Source organism: Polypterus senegalus, chromosome 14 (genome assembly GCF_016835505.1).
Source record: "Polypterus senegalus isolate Bchr_013 chromosome 14, ASM1683550v1, whole genome shotgun sequence".
In the NCBI taxonomy this organism is placed as follows: domain Eukaryota; kingdom Metazoa; phylum Chordata; class Cladistia; order Polypteriformes; family Polypteridae; genus Polypterus; species Polypterus senegalus.
This window is the reverse complement of record NC_053167.1, coordinates 89,433,347-89,461,071: the sequence shown is the minus strand read 5'-3', so window position 1 is coordinate 89,461,071 and position 27,725 is coordinate 89,433,347. Positions and strand designations below refer to the sequence as shown.

The 27,725-nt window shown below is 36.7% G+C and overlaps 1 protein-coding gene across 2 annotated transcripts in view; it reads right to left on the bottom strand.

The window, feature by feature from the left end:
* Positions 1-27,725, bottom strand: part of b4galt2 (UDP-Gal:betaGlcNAc beta 1,4- galactosyltransferase, polypeptide 2) — a 648,560-nt gene that overhangs the window by 453,592 nt on the left and 167,243 nt on the right. For both annotated transcript variants that reach the window (XM_039736141.1, XM_039736142.1), the window contains exon 2: positions 17,468-17,865. In XM_039736141.1, coding sequence (XP_039592075.1) covers positions 17,468-17,783 — 316 coding nt within the window. In that variant the 5' untranslated portion in view covers positions 17,784-17,865. The remainder of the gene's footprint in view (positions 1-17,467; positions 17,866-27,725) is intronic.

Here is a 27,725-nt window from a genome sequence, read left to right as displayed (position 1 = left end):
TTTCTTTTTAGATCCAGATCCCTGACACGGCTTTATCATATACACTGAAATTAACCGCATATTGTTAATTAGCTTAAGGCATCTGATTGAAATTAACCTGTAACAATATGATTGTCCATGGAATAGCCAAACTATTCCAAATACCATAGCTGCTTTAGCATTGTTACTCTTACTGAACCTTCTGTTTCTTCTTTCAGCTGCTGCCGTTAGGGGTGCCACAGCAGATCATCTTTTTCCACATTACTCTCACTGCATCACTTGGAGTATTTATATCACTGTATCTGAGTGTGGAATCACAGCTCTACAGCAGCTGATCGAAAATAGAATTATCGGCATACAGCATCAAGCACACATTGCCTCAGCCATGCTGTCTATTGAACTGCTCTCACACGGCAAATGCTTCAGAGCCTTTCCTGTACGGACCGCGCGGTTCAGAAAAGTTTCATCCCAAGAACTATAAACGCAATTAATCAGTCCATCAAGTGCTCCTTGTAGAACTGTTTGTACTTATAAGTACAATCACCTTACTGTAAACTTGCAATACAGTTATAAAATTGCACAACCTGAGCCACTTTATAAAGCGCGTATTTACATACATTGACGATATCATTTTTAAGTTAAAATGCAGCAAAATATGTTTATTATATTATGCAGATAAAACTTTTAAGTTTAACTTTAACGGTGTTGCAGCGCTGTATTCTTGCTGGGGCTGCCGTGACACAGGATGGATAGATGGATATAATAATTAAACATGTACTATGAAGATATTTCAATGTTCCTTAAAAGTTCTGAAGAATTGGAGTTCTCAGATAACTTAACGTCTATTACTGAGCTGATTGTGTGGAAATTGGGTATTTGGAGAAAGAAAAGGAAGGACAGGAATTGGGGGTTAGTACATTTGAAAGAGACAGTACTACTGCAATACATTATTACATTGAAGGTCATGCACAGCGCAGCAAGCATCTTGCGTGAGTCATGAACAATCAGTGCGCTACCGTGTTCCCATGTTTAACACATGCTTTAATTTCTATCATCATGAAAATTATATCAAGTATACATTTCAGTATTTAAATTATTCAGAGAGCTGTAATATCATGAATGTAATGGATTCTGTGTCCTGTCGGAGGAAGAGAAAGCCCGTTTAAGAAGCATGTAGAGATTCACACACATAGAGCACTTAGAAGAACATATACAAAGCAAAGCATTTAACGTGCTACTTTACTTACAATGGGATTTGAGAAATTTGTACCCTAATAAGCTTTCATATGACACTCAGACAGTGGACTATAACTCCCCTTTTCACGGAGACTTTAATATCTGACAACTTCTTTTTTATTTCGGGCACTGTGTGACTTTGTGAACTTGAGCTTTCGAGATTCTCCGACACTCTATGTCACTCGATCAGCTTCCTTTTGTTGTTTATACCACTGTTTAAACCAACAAATAGAACGTTTTTACTTGCCCTCACTTGGTATTCACTGAAATATTTCTATTTTCCCCCGTGCTTTTACCATTGAATTTTCACAGAACGCTGAGCTTAAGGGCTATTTATATTGATTTGCATATTCAAAGAGGCATAATTCTGGGAGGAGTTTGGAGAGTGGAAGCAGGAGCGTGCACGATCAGTGAATGGTTTGATTTTCAGCTTTATTGCTTTCTTTTATTGGCTGAAGTATAATTAGCATTGTAGCTATTAAACAGGTACCTCCCTGGGGACCCCAATTCTTTGTCCAATATTGTATATATATATATTTATTTTGTCACACAAGTGCGAGTAGGAGGTAGCTAAAGGGCTCGAGTAATTGTAATAAAACATCCGACCAGGGGGCAGCGGAGTGCGTTGACTGTCTTTCTCAGTTCCCTACAGACCTTTCCTGGGAAATCCTGCAAGGTTCCGGCGCCTCTGAAGATGTCACGTCCGAAGCCGGCCCCTTTGATGATGTCACTTCCAAAGCCGGCCCCTTTGATGATGTCATTTCTAGTTCCGGCCCCTTTGATGACATCAGTTCCTCTCAAGACCTTTAAAGTCTCCATCTTAGGCTACTATAGCAGTTCGGTTTTGGATTCTGTGATATGCACATCGTGTATTTGATTCAGAAAACCCTTTTGCAGCTGGGAAAAACAATATACGGGTGGCTGCCCCAAACCTTTATAATGTCTTGGAGTCATTTATATGACAATATATATATCCTTCCATCCATTATCCAATATATTCTTCTCACAGTTCAAAGGCATGCATATTAGATAAAGGCGAGTAGCTACACTGGAGAAGGTGTGTGTGTTTGTGCCTTGTGCCTACATGACTGCTGGGATAGGCTCCAGCTGCCATCTAACTCTGCACTGCTTGGGAAATAGATAGAAGGATAGAAGGAAGGATGGTTTATGAAACTGATGAGTGGATACATTATACAATATTATTAACAATAATATTTACAGCAAATATTTCAATAAAACAGTGTAGAGAAAAAGTAACCCTGCAGCAGCTACTTCTAGAGAAAAAAAAAAATAATAATAAACCCCAGAAGTAGGTAAGAACTTCAGAACTTTGATCTCTTCAGGGACAGGCTTTACTTTGTATTGCTTAGTGGGACCAGAGATTTGAATATTAGCATGGCCTATTATTGCATTCTTGTAGAATGACATTCATGTGAAGTGAAGCTTTGCTAGCCTTTCCTTTGAATTTAATGGTAACTAATGACAAAGACTGATGCAGATAATAAGCATTAAGTGAATAAATTAAGTTCACAATTTCAGAAAAGATGTACAAGACTAGCTATTGTTCTAAGTAGTAAATGGGAATTAAGCGCAGATTGCACAGTTAGCGTAGAGTTTGCTGGTACTGATTTTTGTATGGAACTAAGGCACAAAATGACAATAACAGCATGAGAGTTTTTTTTTTCTTTTTTAGTATATACACTGACATCAATAACTGGTTGAAAATGGGAACATAACAACAAAAAAATTGGGGCAAACCGATTAGGGACACGAGACACTCCATACTGTTCCTGGCAGATCACCAAAATATCAGCCCTAATTTTGTTTTCTTGATGTATACTTAGAAACTCTATATGTGTGCCACTTCGGTAGGTATTCATTTTGTATCATGTGGTAGAAGTTTGAAAACCCAGATTTTGATATGTGTTTAAATACTGGCATTATAAAAACTGTTTCAGGCAAACAAAAATAAATTAAAAATGTAATTCAACAAATAAATCATTACAAGCCATTCAAGAACACACATCTCATCATGCATTGGTTCTCAGAGAATTTAGTCACATGAAAATCAATTCATCATAGGCTGCTCGAACAAGCCTAACAATGGGTCTAAGAATTAAAGAATGATAGCACATTAAAAGCAGCTTCCTTCTATTCCCTAACTGCTCACAGCACTTCTAAATATTTCCTGCCAACATTTTCAACTGCAAATGTAATTTCAAGTTCATCAGCTATCTAATAGGGGACCTCAGCATACCATATTATGACAAGTGCATTACCATAATTAGATTAGACTGAAAATAGGTTTGAGAAGTGAATTGAAATCTATTAGCACAGCTTACTGCAGAATCTTAGCTTACTGCAAAAATCCTGCCAAAAAGACAAAAAGGCCAAAAGGCTAGTACAAGAACCTTTTGACCAGATCCGGGGAGCAGCAAATGGGTTCTTACACAGGACTGCAAGTCATTTCTTTATCAATCAATCACTGTTTATTTTAAATTATATCTTTTGCCAAATGCAAACACAAAGTAATGTATAACTCAAATATTGAGTTCCAGAATTAAATAAAGATGCATTGAATGCATAAAAAGCAGACACCAGCAAAACAATTCTGTTCATGAGGATAAGGGCATACAATGAAAATAGTCACTACTGATTCACTGACTTCCTCCTGGGCCAGTTCAGTGGCTCCTCTTTTTTCTCAACTAATTCTATCCCAGCTGCTAATTTGGAGAACCCCCTTATTTAGTTTTAGATAACATTTATTGTCAATTTCTATTTTGTCTACTGAGGAAGTTGGAGAAGCTCTTCAAATGCATACTTCAGACTGTCAACATCATGGTGTATTATTATCATATTACTGTAATAGCTTGTGGAACACATTGAGGATTAGAAGCAGCACGATGACTGCTTGTTCTGTGCTCCAACTGGTTTGGCAGAACATTCAGTTGGCAGAGCGTCAGCCCAGGACGACCCAAGGGCAGCTGCAAAGGCAATATAGAGGTCTGCAGGACAGATGGAAAAACGATGTGACTGAATACATCAGGAATTTTTAGAAGGTGCACATGAAGAGCAACTATGCATTCCTAGATTTGATATTATATCTAACAATAAATATGTGTATTGCCTGGAACAAGTTCAGGATTTGAGTGTAGCAAAAGTGTAAAAATTTATTAAAAGTATGAATTAGTGAGTGAGTAAAAATTATTTGTTTTCAAACTCACCAAAAATAAAAAAAACTTTTCTTACTTAATTACAAACTAAATACTAACAACATGCTGACATTATGTTTACCATCAAGTGACAATCTATCCATAACTGAGTACTTCTGAAACAGATGGCTCTCTGAACAGGACTGAACAATTATGAAAATGGACAGATCTCTTTATGAATTATTTTCTCCATCTTAGAAAAATAATAAGAACTTAGCGTATGATTGTTTTGTAATGGAAACACACCATGATCCATTACAGTTAACACTTTTATGCTGCACTAACTGCCAACGCCCAGCTACAAACCTGTGACATCTGGAATACAAGTTCTGTAGGAAGAAACAGCAAAGTTGATGTCACCACAAAATACTCGACTCGTGGCACTTACAGACTTGTCTCAGGACACCCACGTATAGGAGTTCTCCTATTAGCTCATACTGTAAAGGAGCTACTTCAGATGGCCTTTGTAATTGTGAGGTTTACAGATGGCCACCAGCAATTACCATAGTGCAAATGTCTAAACTGGGATGGATTGTGGTGTGATTCAACAGCAAAATATAAAAACTTACTTATCTAATTTACTGTAGGAACACTTCATTTCTCTAATACTTTACTAACGGGGACACAAAATTGTTAAATGTCTTCCCTTGAGTAATTCAAAATACTGTACTGTGGTAAGGATTGTAGTTAATGATAGAAAACTGAACAGTATCACAAAATGATATGAATGGAGATTCATTTATACTACACAACTATAATATTCGGTCCAATAAAGTAGAGCTTCCACCCAGCATGTTTCACAGCATAACATTCTCAAATCTGCCTAATTCAATTTAAGAAAGACATTGATGCACTTAAAGCTGAGCAGAGGAGAGCAACCAAGTTCATCCCTGAACTTAAGAACATGTACTCCGAGAAGTAAACCTGTTTAATCTCAAGCACAGGAAACTGTGTGGGGACCTAATTCAGGTCTTCAAATATCTCAGAGATGTTGATAAAGTAGATCCAGTAGAAGACTTTCAACTAAATGGTAAATCACGTACTCGAAGACATTGGAGTAAACAAATGGGAAGTGTATTTAGAATTGAAGCCAGGATTCACTTCTTTACACAAAGAGTTGTGAGAATCTGGAACAAACTATCAAGAAATAAAGTTGAAGCAGAAAAACTGATAACCTGTAATGTTTCAGCCAGGGCTTATCTTCATTTTCAGTGTCTTATTTGTTTGTTGTAAAGTATTATTTTCATGATGTTTATTGTAATTATGTATTATTATTATTATTATTGTTCTGTTTATTTATTTACTATGTATGTATTATGTTTTCTTTTGTTTCTTGTGTTTTGTGGGTGCTTCCCCAAGAGGCGGGGCCACACTGATGTCATCGCTGGAGGACCACCTTCACTCTGTATATTTAAAAGAGGCAAGCAGATTATTTAATAGTTCTGGAGTATATTTTTTTAAGTACTGATTTTTCTGGTTCATATTATTTTACTTCCATTCTTGGATCCTGATTTTTATATTGCCTATTAGGATTTGTTTGCTCTGGGTTACCTTTTTAGACAAATATTTTTTGCCCTATTTCAACCCCTTTATCCATTTTTGTTCTTATATAATTTACAAATAAATATCTTTACCTTTAAAGATTCTGCTTTGGCTTTATCCTCGCAAGTCAAGGTTTGAAGAGTATTTTTGATTTTTTTTTGTGTATTTTGGGAAACATAAGTTACTTTAAACTTTAAAAGTCAGTTTTCCCATTTTTGGCCTAGTTAGGACGAGGCCTGTCTGTGTAGTTGGCAGGCACCATTTTGGGCTGAGCCTCTTCTGAGAAGGCCAGTAAAGTTCCTGGTATGCTTTGGAAACTTATATTAGAACCACTTAGCTTTTAGCTAAACAGACAAGCTTGACGGACTGAATGGTCTCTCTTGTCTGTCGAATTTCTTATGTTAAGCGTTATTGGAGGCTACAGTAATATCAGGTACAAGGCACTAGTCTCCAGTAAATCACAGGGTACACTCACACACAAACCCACATACTGTATTCACTAACAGACACTCTGGTGCAAGTGCTACAGTAGAGTCGCAAATTATATTTATTTATTTAGTAAGCAAAACAATGTTCATTCTTCAGGTTAGAGGTGTCTGTTGTATACTGTATCTAGCATTAAACTTAGGAAATTCACAGTAAAGACCTAAAAAACTTAAGTTTCATCAGGCTATTTATTAGTAAACCCTTCTTAGAGTAAAAACATATTTTGGACTTCAAATGATTATAAGTAACTGACATCTTATTAGATAGTAGATACAGCACACTTTACAGATTGATGCATATAACAAATAAAATTATTATGACATTAAACATACAAAAAAGGTAACATTTAGAAATACAGTAGTTCACTGTGTTACTGTCTGTGGATAATGTACAGTCCAATGGCTAAAGATTTACAGCAGAATAACAATCATGGACCTTCTGTGTAACCCCTGGCATATAACAAGAATAGCAGTTTACTATCATGTCAAGCAATCTGAGCACTGTTAGCCATGAAAGGTACTAGAAAAAGCATACCTGACATATGGAGCTTCACATACATGTAGTTATTTAATTATTCCTATTTTCTATTTGAAAAAGTAGTTTTTATAGGACAACCAGCACTCAGAACATACGTGCATTTTTTATCTCAGATTTAATTTCAATGCATAAACATATTTATCATACATTTTAGGGTTGCAATAATAACAAAGAGGTACAATGCAACTTAACATAACATTTACCAACCTGCTAAATCTTAATCAGAACCGTGAGGGAATCACAGCCTATTCCAGCGACACCATGTAGAAAACAGAAACCAACCCAGGACAGGTTACCTGTGATGCTTTGCATTTACAAAATTACATGGTGTCATCTTTAGATAGATAGATAGATAGATAGATAGATAGATAGATAGATAGATAGATAGATACTGTAAGTAAGTAGCTGAATCCAATCATTTTCTAAACCTTAGAAATATGCACATTGGTATAAATTGCAGAAATAACCAAAGTTACTAACTAAATAACTCTGCAAATTGACACATTGTTAAATGATGAAAATAAAAAGACAGCAATTTTGTGCTAGCTCTCACTGAGCTCCAAGTGATATTTATCTGTTCATAAAGGCAGACTGACTTGTTCCATTGTGCCAAACACTATGTGGCAGTTTCACTTAAAAGCACAGCAATGAAACTGTGTGTTTGTAGTGTTTTGACAGTCTCTCCCCGGTGCTGCAGTTTTAAGAAACCGTGATTTTCTTTCTTCAAAAACAACACATTAAACTCTACTAGCCTCCTGACAAATATATTCCACATATTTTGTAATGTTACAATGGCTTTTGGCTATGATTAGGAAGTAACCACCCTGGAGAGGATGCAGTGAATACTACAATCTGCGAGGAAATCATAGAGCTGAATAATATATCCAGGCCTCTTTCATAATCTGAAGTCTGTTTTCTAGTTTGCAAATCATGAAACAAATATGAATGTGCCAAATTCAGTTTTGTAATTTATATGTTGTAAAAAAAAAAGAGAATATAAACTATTGTAGTTTCATAAATCCAGCACCATTAAGATACATACATTCACTTTCTATTCTCTTCTTCTTATTAAGATCTCAGTGGAAGCAGGCTGAGCTTCATGGTAGACTTTAATCATCCAAAACATAAACAAAAAATATATAATTAATAACATTAAAACTTCTCTACCTTCTTAAAATATAAGCCTCTTTCATCTCCTCTACTCTCCATGTTTAGTTTCAGACAGGTGCAGTCATTTGTTGTCATGTTGTTTTGGAAAAGACCCAGACGAGTACAGCATGAAATTTCCTAAACATCCCAAGATATGAGGTCAGCTATGACGTCTCGTTAAAATCTAAGATTGTGGATACGTTTCTTAAAAACCTCATCATAGAAGATTTTGGTTTTGATCTTCCAGTCCTTGACTTAACAGGCATGTTTCTTTGATTCTGATTTTTGGTTCATGTATATTGTTTGATGCAAGTTCTTTTGATTTCCCACTTTCGATATCTGCTTTGTCTTCTATCCGTCACCCTTTTCTCAATCACAAACTTTTTCAATGCTAATTTTCCATTTCCTAGCAATATAATTAAAGCCCTTTCCAAGATCTAACAATGCAAAATATACATTTTAATTTTCCCTCTTACCTATTTTTCTGTAGATGCTCACAAGAGATATTGTATCTACTATCCCTATGCCTTTCGTTAGCCCATCCCATCTATCACTTACCCTACCTAAATCTATCATCTATTACTTTTTCTAACAATTTCCGTCAAGTGTTCAATTAACAAAATCTCACAAAGTTTCCCGCAATTCAGTATATCTCCTTTGTGTTTAAACACAAATCCTTACCTTATCCTACACCACTTTCATCTATTCCAGTAGAAAGTCCTCCCCCCTTTCCGTAATACGTTCAGTACTTAAATCTGTATTCCTAAGGGTATAGGCGCTTTTCCTGCCTTAATCTTACTTAATGCTGTCTTAATTTTCAGTCTTGTTATTTCCATCACTAACCATTCTATTTTGCCAACTATCACTCTCTTTTTAACAATTTAACTCTTTGTATTTGCACCCATAAATACACGGGCCTTCTCTAGACCTTGCTTTTGTTGCTCTCTCTTTTTTATCTGACACAAATATGTTTCTCCTTCTCATATACAGAACATCCAACATTGACTTTGCTTTTGCTATCTTCACTGCTCTATTTCCTTCCTATTTGCCTCCCTGTACCATTCCTCTGGTACCATTAAGTGCCTCACTTTCCAACTCCATAAAATGAATGCTAGTTTTAAAAATACAGTTTAACTTCTTCAACAAGATATGAGAAACTGTTTGGTGCTGGGGTGTTGTCAGACCCACCAGTCATGGTGTGCGAATCAGGCATCACAAGAGGTTGTTGCAGCAAGGGCTCAATTAGCTGTTCAACAAAGACAACTTTGTCAATTAAAAATGATTTACATTGTATTTTATTTTGTTTTTGCCCATACTTTTTGGCAACTATCTGGTGCTACTAATAATAATCTTAAGTAGTAAGAGCACAAAAAAAAAAATTTACGTATGGCTGACTACGGATTTACACATATAAAACTACACAATTGAAAATGTCAAAGAAAATTTTCAAAGATGTACAGTAGATATCTAAGAGATCTAAATGTGATTAGCTTTGTAAGTGGAATCTATCACATTGTTCCTAATATAAAAAAGCAATAATGCTATTATAACAAGTAAAAATACAGTGTGCCATATTGTTTCTAGGAGTCTGCATTCATCTTCGATGGCAGCAACAGTGTCAACAGTTTCAAAGGAAACAAAAACATTAAAAAAAAAAGCAAATTAAAGTAATTCAGGCTAATGTTTAACACTTGGAAAGATACTGGTATTGTGTATTTGTAGTATGAACTTTGTTATGGGTACTATTCAGTACCTTAGGTGCATATTCTGTTTTATTCAGTACCTTAGGTGCATATTCTGTTTTATTATGGTTTTTGTTCATTTTGAATTGCTTTTTCCTGTTTTTACCCAATTTGTATATTTATTATTTATTTATACACACTGTGTCTTTATGGTTTTATATGTTCCTTGTGTTCTGTGGGTGGAATCCCCAAGAGTCTGAGCCACCATCAAGTCACACTGGAGGGACCGCCCTCCACACTTTTATTCTGGTGGATTAGATGGCTTCCCTCAGATAGGCATTCAGTGCTGTTTTGAGATTTAGCAAATATTTGCTTTTTTGTTTGATATTCTGGTTTATGGATTTTTCCTTCAGACTTTTTCTGGACTGTGTTTTGGGACTTGTTTGATCTGGATTACCTTTTAGGCAAATCCTTTTTTCCAATGCTCTGACTTTTTTGTTTATTGCAGTGTTTTCCAACCTTTTTCTATAGTGGTACACTTTTTTTTAACCAAAATCATTCCAAGGCACACCACTGTTTTACTAACCACAAGCACATTTTATGCCATACACTTACTCAACTGTCCAATGGGATGGGACTACCAGAGAAGCTGGTAAAAAAAGCAGCTCCGTGATCAGCGCTTGTAGACAATGAACTTAGTGAGCATTATGTGACATCTCCCAGCTGCTTCGTCTGTTTGCTCACCCATTTCTGCCTCAGAGAGAACTCATATGCCCACTATCCATTAGCCCTGTAAGGCTTTCTGACGACCACACACTCAGCTAAGTGGACTCTAGCAGCCAGGAGATGCGTCTGAAATACTGTCTTTGCAAAATAGCATTCGTAGAGCTGCTTTTATGCTATCTTCTCCAGGGAGTCCTGTCCTCCTCAGACAGGTCTCGATCACCTGCTGAACTTGTTCCTCTCAGTTTCAGACCCAAGTGCGCTACACTATTATTTCCATAGTACACCTGGGTACCTCTCACAGCACACTGGCTGAAAAACACTGGTTTATAGCTAAATCAATTCTTCATTTATAAAGACACTTTGTTAAGGTTATCTCAGCAGGCCAGAGGTTTACAGACACCCTCTCCTTTGTAAGATATTTTCATATATTCCTGGCATATTTGTGATATTTTGAACTTGTAAAGCCAGCTCCACATTTGTGGCCCTTTGTAGGCCAAATCCTACAAGTAGTAGCTGGCAGCCTAGGGTAGTCATTTTTGAGCAGATTTTTCAAGGTCCTTGTATACTTTTCTGGGCCTTACACCTTTTTACCATGTTTATAATTGCTGTCTATAACAACTTTTTATTTTTTCATTTTTAATCTTTGCATTTTCAACAGCATGTACACTGTTTGCTAGTCTGTTTTGAACTACATCATAAAGAACCACAAACTTTGAAATGTCTAATTCTGCAAGCTGTCTTACAGCCAAAAGTTTGATTTATTCATGTGCTGGGTCTACTAAATTAGACTATGCTGGAAATGCCACATATTTAATGAGTAAGACAGGGATTCTTCTCTCAACAAGCATTTATGAACAACTGCAGATTAACTTAGAAAATACTGTAGAAGAAAATAAAACAAAAACAGAGACATGAAAAGTCAACAGAGAAAGAAAGAAATTGACAGTAACTTGTGGTGTATGTGTACAGTGCTAGTGCTTTGAATGTGCACCTGTTTGAAGATGGAGTCTGATTTTCCTTTTGTTTGGGGTTTTTGTTTTAATTGATATGCTACTTGATTTCCAGTTGGTGCTTCCTGCAGACTCATCTCAAGAGAATTTGTCAATACCTGGTACAGCTGTTTGATTTCAAGAGTGTATTTTACTTAAACAAGCGTAATGAAGATGCAGACTATACCAAGGGATCTATGGAAAGAAACATTGTGAGCATAAGCTTAAAGAAATTATTATCAAATTAACTTTGTAATAACTACTTTTTGAGAGACTTTAGTCATTTTCAGTGTTGCTACTCCCATAGCTAAAAAACTTTAAAAGTCATCACTACATAAGTTGTAGCAGTAAACTAGAATAAGACAAACACAATGAAAACAAGGTTTTGTTTATTTATTTTTTAAACAAGTGTCTGGATAGTAATAGCAGGCATAAAATCAGGAACAGGAAATGTATTGGTTCAAAAATACAAACCACATTCTTTGGTAGTTTTAACTTTTAAAACAAAAAAAGCTTAACTATATGAACTAAAAACAATATCTGGAAAACCTATATTAAACTTGGAATACAGTTATAGTTAAAGGAAAGGAAATAAATATGGCAGCCTCCATATTCCTCTGACCTCGGTTCCCTTTAAATGCAATCTAAAATCAGTGGGCTTTAGGCTAGGTTCACAGTTCCCTGTAACAGTGGAACACGACACAATGGAAAGCGGTGCCGCACCTTACCTGTGCATTACATCCCATATAGTGACGCATACAGTCAATGAAAAGCATGCTTCATGGTTACTTCGCTCGCTTTGTGGTAACATTATGCACTGCATGCATTGGGCTTTATTCTTACAGCAGAGAAGTAGTTCATTGTGACTGAATAATTCATCTTGTTTTCTTTCTAGTTATAATTCTTATAATAATAAAAACACAGGAAACACCTCTTCTGCCCTACAAAGGTGTAAACAGTAGCCATTTATGCTAGGTCCTTTACTGTTTCAGCTTTTAACACATAAGTAATCCTTAACTAAATTACTGGAAGTCAGGGTTCATTCTAACCATGTTGAAATAACTTTGTGTTGCTATCTTATTACTGCCCTAGCTGCAGATGTAACCTCAAAACCAATTTGCAGGCAAATTTAAGGGAGTTTTTTACTCCCCAGTAGTGATTAGTGAACTCTGCATAGTTTGCCAAAATGTATTCAAATCAATGATGAAGGAGAAACTGAATTCTTTTTGAGTGGATTATAATGGTGCAATGGTTTTTAAAGTATCCCTGAATTCTAGGGATTTGTCCGCCTACTATGCTGCACTGATTATTGTGGCCAAAAATCTGACCTACGTCTGAGGCAGAAGTGCTAACCACTGCACCACCATGCCTCAAACAACAAAAGATGTTGATAGAATAATAACCTCAAAAAAATTTCATTGTGCTCACAAGAGTTCCAATCTTCAGGGCATTGATCTCCCATGCCACACAGCATGTTTTGAAATGTAGTATGCAACTGACACTTCTTTTTTGTTTGCAACCTATCTGTGCATATGCTTTTGCTATTGTTTCCCCATCAAGAAGACAGAGGCGCCTTGTACCTAGTTGTAAATATTTTCTTCTTATTATTATCATTTCAAATGGTCTTATGTGTTTTCTGACTCTTCCCTTGAGGTTTGTTTGGACTAGTGTAGTGCCCTATGGTCACCCTACTTTCTCCTTTATATTCTTTACTCTGTAGACTTAACCAAAATGCCTCAAATCCCACATGCTTACCACTCAGTGGTCAGATAAACTACTTCAGTTCAGCACTTCCTCACCTCTTCACTTCTTTATCTATAACTTCAGGCAATTACACTGAGTGGCAAAACAGGCAGGAGAAAGAGCTACACTTTTAACTATGGAAGCAAACATCTGTGATACGGTTTGCATATTAGTAGCTAGAAATCCACAAAGGGAGAAAATGAGTCACATACCTTAAAATAGTTTTTTATTCCTAAGCTTTCAACAACCTACCAGATGTCATCATCAGAGGAAAATGATTAGACATACAGCAATCAAAGACCATATATAGCATATAGAGGGGGGTTCTAAGTGGGGATGGATTCATAAGGTGGGGTTCAGAGGGTGTTGGTCAAAAAGTCGTTATTATTTGAGTGTTCTTCTTTTTAAGCCTGCATATGCTGGGTTCACGTCCAACTGTCTGTTAATGGCGTTTTCATTTGACAGCCACGATTCAGCCAGCTCTCTAGCACTTTTAGTATTGGCCATAAGTTAGACTTGCACTGTGTCCCAGTTAAACGTGTTTCTGGTAGAATTTGAATGTGCCTATATCAGAGGCTGTCGCTCCTTCCTTCTAACGACATTGCAATGTTCCTGTATACGGTTGCGAGTGCTTTACATGTTTGACCCATATAATCACACAGAGCAAAGAAATTCAGTATTAATAATACAAAAGGTCCCACAGAATGTGATACATGTAGAGAAACAGAGCAACCAAATCCAATAATCAGCTTCTTCTGAAGACATTCACTATTAATAGTCAATAACGATATGACTAACAATGATTACGTTTGAATGAATCCTTTGTAATTCATTAGCCATTCACCCAGGCACAACTAAAAATCAAAGATTCTGAGCATTTTTTTTAACTTAGTTGCTGAGACATTTTCTCATTAGCTATTTTATAAGCCAGCATTAAAGAGTATAATGAAGTTGCTATCCAGCAGTAACAAACACAAAGTAGGAATTAGCCCTGGATGAGATGTCAGTCAATCACAGACTATGCAAACACACACACACATTTATACCAGTCATCTATCAACCTCACAGCATCAGAAAGCACACTTAACGAACAAAGTAATAACTGAAGATGTCACCTTCACTAATACCAGTTTTCCAAAACGAATTACCATTATAAAAACGTTTCTTCTATTCAATCAAAAGAAGACGAAAACAAGAGATTTCAAAAGAAATTTTGGGAAGCTTTTTGAAATCATTTCAAATACCAGCGTTGTTATTTTTTTATATTCTGATTGCACATATAGTATATTCTTTTCAATTTTTGATACCAGTTGTATAAATACTTTTTTCTAATTAGCCTCTAGTTTTAAAACATTATGTATTTGTCCAATTAACCAGCTAATTTACATCAATTGCAATTCTTTTTTCCCATGAAGTTTAACAGGAGCACTTTTACTCAAATCATATCTAACTGTACTTTTTTTTTCAGAAAGCTATTGTTTATTGAAATGATGCAGTGTATTACACTTTTTATAATGATGCACTTTATGATAAAGAAATTATGTTACTGTTTTCTGGGAAAATCTATTACAATAGTGTGATAGTCTTTGCTTGGATTTCCTAAATGAATGTGGTTAAAAGTCACAACATCTAATTTTCTATTTTAGTTTTTGAAGGAATGAGAGTATCTGTCTCATAGATTACAGTACATTCAGTTTTTCATGCCATCTTTCATGTATCTACATAAGCAGTTATTCCAGTTACAGCATTACATTCATAAGCCAAACAGTGAACCAGGGCCTAGAACTAATGCCTCGAGGATCTAGCATGGGTTCTCCCCATGCGTATGTACGATTCTTTTCTCTGGGTACTCCAGTCTTTATCTTGCATCCCAAAAACGTACAGGTTACATAAAAGACCTATTTAAATTGAACCCGTGAATGTGAGGGAGTGCTGTGATGCGCTGGAGTCTCAAAAAGGATTAGCTCCTGTCTTGTACTACAGTGCTTCTCAAGTTCATTTCTGGGGGATCCCAGTGGCCAGAGAATTTGGTCCAAAACAACTGGACTCGAATCTTAATTAAGTTTTTATTTGCAGATCCTCTGTTTTATTGACAATCATAGTAGCTGCAGCTATTCAGTGACATTAATTAGTCCGCTTGTCATTAACTGTCATTATTAAGATAAAATGAAGGAAGCAAATTCAACAAAACAAGATGAATTAATAGGAAAATGACAAAAGAGAATTTATCACTTAAAGTTGCAGAAAAAAATACAACATTTTAAAATGTTCTTATAAATGTAAGTTTTTCACTACTGTTCTTTCGTCTAGCTAATTAAACAACAAAGTCAGTGAGAAGTAAAAATTATTCACTGGCTGTGAAACGGGTTGGAACAAAAACCTTTGGATACCGCCAGAAGGGGAAGACATACCTTGCTTCCGCATGACCCGTAAACGCTCCAGATAACCTGGACAAGAAACAGAAAGCAGTACCCGGGTCTAGTTTAAAAGAAAGCCTGCTGCATTACTTAAATCAGGGGTCTCCAACTCCGGTCCTGGAGGAGCATCATGGCTGCAGGTTTTCATTCTAACCCTTTTCTTAATGAGTTGTCCTGTTTTTGCTGCTAATTAACTTCTTTTGAACTAATTTTAACTGACTTGCTCTTGAAGACTCAGACCCCTTAATTGTTTCTTTTTCCTTAATTAGTAGCCAAACAATAATGAGATACAAAATGAGCCAAACTGTATCTGAAAATAAAGAAAGACGAAGCTCTCAGGAATGTCGATCTGCTCAGATCCGCAAAACATTTCAACTGTGCTCTTAGAAAAGAGAAAATCAACAATTTAGGAAATGTCTGTTAATGCACTACGAGAGCATCAACAAGCCACGAAATTAAAGAACGAGTTTAATTAACAAGAATCGGCACCTCGTTCATTAAGCAGCTGGTTGGAGTGAAATTGGTTGGAGTTTGAGGTCCTGAGTTAGTTGGTCTGTTGGCTCACTTACTTCTCATTTCTTTTCTGTTTGGGTGTCATTCAAGGAAAGAAATGAAGCAATTCAGAAAAACGATGAAGAAATTCAGGGAAACAAATCTTTTCAAACAAAGCAATTCAATTCAAATTATTTCACAAGAAGTTAATTAGCAGCACAAACTTAGCACTCATTAAAAAAAAGGGTTAGAATGAAAACCTGTTGCCATGGTGGTCCTCCAGGACCGGAGCTGGCGACCCCTGACTTAAATCAAGTCAGAGCTGGGAGGCAACAGGCAACACTCTTGGAGGAGGGAGGAGAGAACTGTAAATGGTGTTTTAGAAAAGAATATGTTTTGTAAAATTAAAATCACTTATTTGAACCTGGAATTGTGTTGGGTATTACTGTGTCTGTGGTTTGCGCCACCTTGAGGTTACAATTTGTATAAGTTATAAATGTTAACAGACTATATTATATAACTATGTTATAATTATTGATACAGTTCAACTAGATGTTGATTTCTGCATGTTAAGTTTCATAAAGCTGTGCATTAAAAACTTGTATCATCTGTTTGTTGAATTCAATTTTCAGCTTAGCTTGTATACAAAGAATGAGGGTCCAGAAGTAGTAAACTAACATGCAAATCGTACTTCTTAAATACCTTGCTATGTAAACAATTTCATATTTTTATATTTCCTAATATCCTAACATATTACAATTCCTTTATTATTGCCTATTGGCACAAACCACAGTTAAAAATGCATAAAAATGCTTAAAATCTGGAAAACAAATTAAAATGTGTATTGCAAAATACACTTTAAACAAATCTATTTATATTGTCACAGAAGGTGCGCCAGAACATAAAACAGGACGCCACATATTTCTTTAATAAGCTTCATTGGATTTACTGGCTCCAGATTGCAATCCACTTTTCATTTGTCATTTAGTATTGACACATAAACCACACCCTATGCCAGCTAATTGCAATTTTTCTAACTATTAAGCAGTCACAATATTGTATTTCCTTTAGCAGAACCAGACCTTCACAATCACACATCCTATTAATATAAGAACTAAGAGATTTATTCTCTCATCCCAAACTGTGGTCCTCCAGACCAGGTTAAAATTCCTAACTTCTTGGTTTATTACCAGTCACCATTATTAGTAAAGTTCTGCATGCATTTTCCCATTTATTCCTACAGTACGTATTAAAGTGCAGAAAATCCAAAAGCCTACCTAAACCATGAGGCATTTCAGGGCATGGAGGCAAAGGTTTGACAGTTGGTGTGTGATTTGTTTCAGGACTTGAACTGGCCAAAAAGTGGTCCCCTGTTGCCAGGTAAGTAGGAAAGGTGCTGTTTGGACGAGACAGATTGAAGTAGTAGTGATGTGATCGTGAAAAGTTGCGTCCATTGAAGCGACCAAAGATGTCAAATCTCTGGCTATAGACATCAAAGTAGAGGATCATCATGATGAGAAAGTGCACAAGACAAAGGAGGAGTACGGCCTTACAGATTCTTTCCAGAGTTCTGCCCAACATCAGTCTGGTCATTTTCAGCGCAAAGGCAAGACACGTGCACAGGGACAAGCATCTGCACCTTTGGATGAAGGAGCACTCAGGGTCTGCACAGCACCTGGAAAGAGGACAGAAGCAGGTTCAATATTCAGAAGACAGAGAGAGAGAGATGTTAGCTATCCAGTGATATCAGTCCCATCACACATAACATAATTTAATATTCTAAAACCCACTAAATCCAGTCTAGGGTCACATGAACAGGAGACTATTCTGGCAGCACTAAGCCCAAGACAAATCCCAACCATGGAAATGACACCAGTCTAGTCGTGTCATCACAATTTCAGCATTTATTATCTTATAATGAAGATTCTGGCAAAAATGCACTAAGAATAAATCATCTATTAACTTGTATCATGCAAGATTACAATCCTTATACATATGCAATAAGCACAGAAAAAAAAATTAAGTTTCAGTTGTATTCCCTGTGTGGGTTTTAATCCATATTTATTATAACATGTTATTATCGCAGAATGCTTCATTTGCATTTTTATGTTGTAGACTGAAGACACAATCTTCATATACAGGATTTTTTATTTTAAACAAAATATCCATTACATTGAATTCAAAGTAATCCAAATTAATGCATTATTCAACATTAATAATTACTTTCTAAATAATATAGAAGAAAAGGTTTTTGGAGCAAAAGTGAAAATCAGACTAGTATGTTGGCAAAAGAATGCGTAAAATGTAATTATGGTGTACTGAATGCACTGTATTTTTTAGTACTCCCTTAGGTTACACTGAAATGGATTTAAATTATTGAGTACTTTTTAGGATACTCAGTGGAGGCAAATAACAACCATAAAGGTCAATAATGCTAACACAACTGCATGAAAAAAGCAATAAATGACTAAGCTATGCAGAACAAGAAGTATAAAAGTAGAACTTAAATGAATAAACTATGAAGATGACAAAATAATTGAAATTTAAGATATTCAGAAAAGCTGCTAACAGGCTGTAGTCTGCAAATGGAATAAGGAACAACTAGAAACAACATTCCTTAATATCAGCATTTTCTAACAAAAGATAGAAAATATTCTGTACAATTGTCCACCTATTCAGTTCAGGATTCAGGGGCAGAGCCTTTTTTTTCAGCACCAAGAAGAGCAAGGAATGAACAAACTCTGTACTGGAAGGCAGTCCATCACAGGAGATACCCACTCACACTGCAAAACTAACACTGCCAATTAACGTTGCAACCATGGCTTTATAATGTGGAAGAAAAATAAGGTTATGTGAGAAAAAAAAAACCCACAGACACAGGGAGAAAATGCAAAGTCCACACAGACAGCGCTCAGGCTGGTAAATCTCCCAAAGGTGTGAGGCAGTCGGGCTAACCACCGAATTACCCCAGTTTGTAAAACGTACTGCACCTGAAACCTGGACCTGGATAACGAAGACGAAAACGGATGGATGGATGGATACTTCTCAAAAAAAAAGAAAATGAAATGCTGGATTGTTTGCCATAATAATGTCAATAACCTTATCAAAACAATCTGACTTCTTTAAACTGGAATAATGTCTCCACAAATATTTCACTTTCTGAAGCCAATGAGACAAAGCAGTACAGACCACATATTAGGCAGAATTTAAAACATAAGAGATGACTACAACACTGCCTGTGATTCTAAAGTTTATGTTACTGGCCAAAAAGCATTGTCTTCCACAAGCCTGAATTGTAAAAGCAAACTGCAGCAAATGTTTGGATATTGTTGTTGTTAGGCTTTTTTTAGATACAGATTTACCTAATCTTGGACTCTTCTCCTTTAACTTCTACCTTGCAAACTGGCAGCAGTCCATAAACCCTCACACAATTGTAAAATATAAAAGGCTGCCTGACGTTGTGCTTTTCAGAGCCCCCTAAATGGTCTGCTGAGTTGTTTCTGTCTTTTTCTTAAATCAAGCTACAGTACCAAACCATCAAATTAATTAGTGAATAAAACACAGGTGCTAAGGCTTACTTCAAGTCAGTATGTCATCAGTCAATGGAGCTTGATTTAAGTGTTCTTACTAGCAAGTTATTCATCATGAATTTTATATTCACAGAAGAAGAACAATAATCCCTAAATAGTTGAATCAAAGTCAGCAATATGGTGGTGCAGAAGTATAGGAGACTGAGAATAGAATACTGTATTTGGTCACTATCTGTGCAATGTTTTCATGTTCTCCATGAGTCTATATGTTGTTTTCTCTGCTTAGTGCTCCTCCATGTAAAGTCAAGCAAGTGCTTTATTATTATTATTATTATTGTTATTATTAATATTAGGTTAACTGGTGGCTCAAATAACTTTGTGCAGATGTTTAAGTAAATGTGTTGGCTCCCTTTCTGCCAAGATAAGCACAGGTTGTGCCGTAACCCTAGACTTGGATTAAGTGGGTTAGGAAAAGAAAGGATGGATGGATGGATGAAATTCAGTGGCGGTTGGTGAAAAAAATTTGAGTCTTTAGGAGGACAAACTGAAGCAGCACTTATCTATTCTATAGTGCCTTTCACATCTCTCAATTCTATAATGCCTTTCACATCTCTCAGTTATATCGTGCCTTTCATATCTATTTATCTGGTCATTTCATATGCTCTCATGGTCCTCATCATAGTGCCAATGTAGATGTTGGCCTGTCCAATACCAAACACATGGGACAAATCCAGAGTAAAATGTATTATACCCTTTCTAACATACTGCCCATTTTGATGCCAGCTGTCCCATTTCTACTGTCCACAGTCCCCTTATTCTTCTCATAACTTGCACTGTACATGTGGAAAGGAAAAGGTGCACCTGCCACCCAAATTTTATACTACACCTGTCTCTAAATTGCCCAGTCCTCTGCCAACTTGCCCAATTCCCCATTCTGCCAAAACCCACACCATAATGTTCACACCCCGACTTCTGCAATCTTCCAATGACATGCACTTCCGTCTGTTCTATAACACATCCATAGCATAAGTCCAATCCAAATCCTATTTTGCTTCTTTTAATAGAGTGCACAGCTTTTGACCATTTCCACTGTATTTCATAAATCCACATCATACAGGGTGGCCCACGAAAAAGTAGCCTACCTTCCTGCCCGAGTGGCACGCCGATTGACTGCCCTCATCACGAAAGCCAGTTGAGTACGAGCCACATGTATTCCATTCCACAAAGAATCATTTTCAGCACTTTCTGTAAAGAGTGAGTAAAGATTTTTGCATTTCAAGTTCTTTCTTTCTTGTTGGAAGGGCGCCTTTTTTCGTCAGGGAGGCGGGCTACTTTTTCGTGGGCCACCCTGTACAATCACTAATCCTCTGATTTTTCTCAAGTCTTGTGTCCCAGTTTATCATTTACCATACCCAAAGAGTCATTCCCACCCTCATTTTATTCTACACTTGCTGCCAGTCTGCCCAGTCCTATGCAAGTTTGCCAGGTTTAACTCACCAGGACACAAATTCACATTGTAAGATCCACAGACACCCACATTTTAAAACATATCTCTCCCCCCAACCTGTCTTATACTATCTGCACAGGACAAGTCCAGCATAGATCTTATTGTGCCTTGATGATCATGATACGTATATTTCCTTGAACATATATTTTGCCCTCCTTTCCTTCAGGCCTGAAAATGTCTCAATTACTTTTGCTTAAATTGAGTCATTTCACTAAGCCTGACAAAAACATTTAGCCTCATGCTATTGTCTAGATCAAAGTTTCCCAACCTTTTTTCTTAACTGTCCAAAGGGTGGCTGGGGGGTCTACCAGAAAAGCCAGTAAAAAAGCAGCTCCAATATCAGTGATCACAGACATGGCAGTTAGTGAACACTTTGGTGGCATCTCCAAGCTGCTATTCCCTTTTACCAAACCCTCTATGCCTCAAAGGCAACTTGTATACCGAATATCCAGCACTGTGAAGCTTACTAGTGACCACACATTAGATGGACTCTAGCAACCTGGAGACACGTTTCAAGCGCTCTTAGTGCTGTGTCTGCAACACAGCGATCACGGAGCTACTTTTATGTCAGCTTTTCCAGGTAGACCTGTCCTCCTCAGATAGGTCTTGACCACCTACGGAGCTTGACCCTCTCAGGTTCAGACCCAGGTGCACTAAACTATTATTTCCATGGTACACCTGGGTAGCTCTCATGGCACACTGGTTGAAAAACACTGCTGTAGATGATTGCAGCTACTTTCATGTCACTTGCATTTTTCAGAAAGATGTTTTACATCTCATACCCCCGTCATTGTCCACAACACTTCGGTGCCAACACTTTGAAACAGCAAACAGGGAAAGCAAAAAAAGACATTATTTATACCACATCCAGTTAGACAACTTTGTTTATCATAAAAATTGTGGAAAAAGTCCGTGTATGATCTCATCCTCAATCACTTGCTTACTGCTGAATTCTTAAGTCTTAAGTTTTTTTCAAATGAACAATTCAAAGAAATAACCAATTTTTCTTTGATTTCTGAAGCGCCACTTGAAGTTGCCAAGTCCATAAAGGTTCACTTGCTCATCTGTAGTTACGTTAATGGCGGGTGTAAACCATGAACCATTGACATGAATTTGAAATAGTGCGTTGATGATTTTTTTTTCAGATTAAAAAAAGCTAAAACATTAATAAATAAATATGGGAGTGTCCGGGGCACAGAAAGCTGCACCCTGGAAAAATCTGAAATGAACCAATTAAACGACAGCCTCAGGTTACCTGCTTGCCAAAAGATCAGGGACTTACAAACACAATCATTTGGCTGGCACCCTTAACTCTGGAAATATAGGCATTCACACAGAAATGAAACAAGTACAAGTCGGAACCAACTTTTAATGGATGTTGACATGTGGTGACACCAGGCACGTTCTGTAAATGAACAAATTTATTTCATGATTAATTTGCATTACCTAATTAATTTAAGTCAAGTTTTTCAAATATTAGGAATGGGGACTGCACCCCAGTGCCCCTCATTACAAACTGCTACTGATGAAATTAAAAATTCTCACAACTCACAACAAGCAAAAAAGGGTCTTTAAAAATTCTCAGCACTTACTGAGCTGTGCTGTAAGTAATTTCAACATATCTTCTAAATAATAATTATAAAAGAAATGAATCTGTGTGATAATGAGCCCAGAGTTTGCCAGTTCTTGCTACCAGTTCAGTCAAAGTAAAATGGTTGACTAAACTCTTCCTCACTAGCTGTCACTAGACAGCCAAGGCACATGTGGGCACAATGCTGTTATCGACCCCAGAGAGTAATGTCTTTGGGAAATAAAAGATTCCTTTTTAGAAATAACAAAATCTTTTTTTTGACTGTTGGAAATTAGAATTTGCAAGTAAGAACACTGATTTAAGAAATTCCTTATTAGTATGAAGCTTTGAAAAAAGGGTTGAGGGGCAACAATTATTGATCCATAGCCAATATCCAATAAACTACTTTAGCCAAGCAAAAAATAACGTACGGTTCACTTAAATAAAAAGGTTTAGTGGACAACAACAACAAAAGAGAAAATCAGAAACTAAAAATGACCATTTTTACCATTCCCTGAAAAAGGTTATCTTTAACATGCATGAATATTGTAATGTAGTGTGGTGAACTCCAATGGAGCCAGCATTTCACCATGAGAATGATGCTTCACTTTGGGCAAACTTGGGCCACAGTGGCTCTTGAATGCTTTGCATGGTCCAGACAAAAGACAAAATCAACTTTGCTAAAGGAGAAATTCTTTGGCTAGAGTGACTAATAGAACCTTTAAGTGTGAAGGAGTGACGGGCCCTGTGTACACCTTGTAATGGGCTCACTCAGTGTTTATCTCAAACTTGTAATGTGATTTGCCTAGTTTTTATTTTTAATTAAATCTCTAATATGTAATTTTCCAAAAGCAAAACTGTATATTTAAAAATGTGACAAAAAAAGAGTTAAATTAGATTGTTTTTAGCTTGTTTTAAGTCTTACAGAAAATAAGAATGGCTGCCTCTCTAATTGTTTAATATAAAATAAATTGCTTTGGCTGTAGTCTATTAATCTATCATTTCAGTGTCTACAATGCCAAGGAGATCAGCACAAAGCATTAAAAATTGCATTTCAAGTAATGCATTGTGCATAACTAGCTTCAATTATACAAAGAACTGGTGGGTGGAGTTTGTTACACAGTCATGACCTAGCTTTAAATAGCACTGCCAAACTGATGGAGACTAAGAGAAGCTAGGCATTAGGCTCCATGACCATTTTCTTCAAGAATTCATTTTAATTTGAAAAAAGGATGAGATAAGAAAATGTAGTTTCTAAAGGGCTCATAACTGAAGAAAAATACTGATTATTCAATGGCCACTCTACTAGCTCCACCTTTTTCCAGCAAAATAGCCTGAATTTCTTGAGGCATGGATTCAAAAAGGTGCTTCAAATATTAAAGAGGAATTTAAATCCATGGATATCCACTCAACAGTACCACAAAGTTTCTGTTGGAGTAAATGAAGCCTCTTTAATGTTCAAACAAAGCCTGAGATGATATGTACTTAGTGCCATGGAACATTATTCATCTGTAAGTACTTATTTGCAAAAGGGCAGGCTGTTTAAAGAGATGCACCTGGCATTCAAATGGCGCTTATTTTAATATCAAAGAGGTCTAATTTGTGCCAAGAAAATATTTCCCACACTACTATATGACGATTATACTGCTTAGGCCAAACTTTGATCCTACCATGTACATGGTGCAACAACAATGGAGATTCTCCAGACCAGGTGACATTTTACACACTTTTCAGTTATCCTGTGTAATAAGAATACAAGTTTAATGTCACTGTGCTCTGTACAAAAATTATTTTATAAATCCACTCACATGTACAGGCCAGGCCAAAGTTAGCACACAGGGGCTCTCAGCATTTAGAACTGCTAGGCAAGCATTTGAACAGAGAAGATACAACTATGAAAATAGGCATTGTACTATTTCTGTTTGTTAGAGATGAAATGGAATCCTCTCTTTCCCTTGTTTGGAACCTAAGTAATGGCCTGCACGTGGAGAAGACAGTATAAAAAAACTCGGACAGCAGCCAAACACTTTGAAGCCGACGGACAGATGGGTGATATCATCTGTCCTGAAAAGCCTTCCAGCGCAGCGACGAAAAATGGCAGACTGTATAGATCAAGATCCCACCTTGGTATTTCTCTTGCTATTGGCTTCCCGTCTATAATGCTGCATAAATCGTCAGTAAAGAAAGCTAAGTTATTTTCTCTTATGTGATTTTTACCGCCGTATCACTATGGGAGGGATATTGCCTTTTAATATCATATCTATATAATTTTCGGTTACTTAAAACACTGCAATTACAAAAGAACTTATTCCAACTAGGGAGCTAGCAACCCCTACAAGAACATCCAGTCTTGCTGATCACATGCCCACTGTAGTCTCATCTTCTTGTTCTTAGCTGACAAGAATGGAACCCAGCATGGACTTCTATTACAGTAGATTCATGATCTGCTGTAGTGTGCCATCAAATATTTGTGGTCTTCCTGTTAGCATAAACAAATCTGACCATTCTATTGTGACCTCTCTCATTAATTTGGTGCTTTACTGGATACAACTACTTCTCACTGGAGTCTTCAGTTGATGCCATACTGTGTAAGCTACTATATACAGTAATGTGTAAAAAATTCCAGGAGATTAGCCATTTCTAGAACCATCCCATCTGTTACCAAATAACCATACCATGATCAAAAACACTTGGATCACTAATGTTTTCTACTCTCATTTTTTTTCAAGAAATAGCCAAACCTGCATGCTATACATTAGTCTTATATTTCAACTGCGGTTACTCCACTGACTGGTATAGACCTGTCAGTGAAGAGGAAAAGACGAAAGCCTAAGAGAAGGTTTATGGATGTGGTGAGAGAGGACATGCAGGTGATGGGTGTAACAGAACAAGATGCAGAGGACAGAAAGATATGGAAGAAGATGCTCTGCTGTGGAGCAGTCAAAAGAAGAAGAAGATTTGCTTTCTGAATTATTAAGTTTTTATATGACATGTGCATGTGTTTTGTGGGTAGTCCCCCAAAAAGTGGGGCCACTTGCTCATCAATATCAATGGAGAATCCCTTGCAGTTCATTAAATGCTCTTGTGATATTGGTGAGTTCTACTATCTTTTGCTTTGTTTGTGATTTTGATCTGGATACCAACTATATACTTCATTTTTTTTGATGGTCACTGCATTTACAGTAACTATTCTGCTCAAAGAATTCCCTTGAAGTATCCAGCAATCTATATATATAAAAGTCAATGTGTGTATGTATGTATGTTCCAGCATCACGTCCGAATGGCTGGAGCGATTTTCATCAAACTTGGTACATATGTTTCTCAATGGTCAGCTAAAAATAATGTAGGGTGAAATCAGCCCTAACCCACCCCCTTCTGGGTAGGGTGGGGGGTGATCTTACCTTTTTGTGTGCATGTTATCATGCAGTTGACACTTGGAACGACCACCAGAGGGTGAACTGAAAATGAGTGCCAGCATTCTTTATGGTTGAGCACCACTGCACCCCTGTTGCTTCTGAAATTAATCAGAGTTCTATGTGTGCAAGTGTGCGTGTCTGTCCGGCCCGGAAGTGAGACATAGAGTCAGGGTGAGGGCTCCAGCTTCGAGAATATGCAAGCGAGGCCAGCACATCGGCAAAAGGCAACCTCCTAAGAAAGACAGTCACTTAGCTGCTAATGCACAAACGATGCAATCACATCTGCAACACGAATCCTCATAGCAGAGAGATGCCCAGAATAGTTCTGACGATTTCAATAATTTCTACGATCCTGTGCTTTTAACAGCACGGGCTTACACACTATATAGCAGGTGACTGCCAGCATTCTTTATATTTAAGCAGCACCGTGCCCCTATTGCTTTTCAAATTATATAGAGTTGGCCAGTTCCGTGAGTTAACTAGATGATAACATACATACAAGACCGCAAGCTAAGGGCATTAGTGAGTCTTTATTGTTTGTTAATTTATTTTTATTTTTAAAATTGTGTTTTTGTTAATTATATTTTTCTCAAACAATTAAAAAAAACACTTTATTTTCCTCCTGGGCAATGCTGAGTATTTCAGCTAGTATGAAATAAAGTAAAAGTATTTACAGAAAAACAGAACAGCAGAAATATAGAGAATTATTACATAACTGTAACTGTTTACAATAATAGTAACCTAGTTATAGTCTCTATAGCAAGAATCAAACAAATCAATGTGTATCCATCATCAAACTTGCTTAATTCAGCTCAGGGAAGCTTTCTAGGCAGCATCAAGCAAAAAAGAAGAACCAAAAGTAGATGAGTTCAGATCCTTTAAAGAAAGTGCTCATCAGACTAAACCAATTAAGAACTGCTGATCACTATAATTGGTTTATAGGGTCATTATTTTCACGTGTGCAGAGTACAGTGAAATTCTTACTTAAATGTGTTAATCAACACGCAAGTGCGCTCTGCTTTTGGGAGGCATGATTATTGAATATTTTGGAATGTAGGGAGAAAAACTGACTGACAACGACATGTATAGAATGTGCTAGCTCTGCATAAAGTGTGTCTACGTTGGGAATTTACCCTAGTGTCCCAAAGCTGTGATGTAGTGGCATTAACCACTACACTGCCAACTTGCCCACCTAAGAAACAACCTATTCTATTTTCTGCAGTCAAAGGGTTATTTTCTAAGAAGCGACTTGAAGAAAAGGGCGCTGCCTCCTATTTATTTTTAGACATCATTAAAACAATGAATAAATAACGCAAATGCTTTGCTTTCAGGATATGCTGGAAATGGAGTTTAGTCAGAGGCCTCAGTAGAAAAAAAATTGGCCAGGGCATACTGTTCTGCTAAACACAGCATTTTTTGTTGCCTTGTTTATTTTTTAATAAGAGTTCCTCAGGATACAAGTTTATTAGACAGTAACTCTGCATGCTCACCTTTAATGTTTTGGATGTAAAA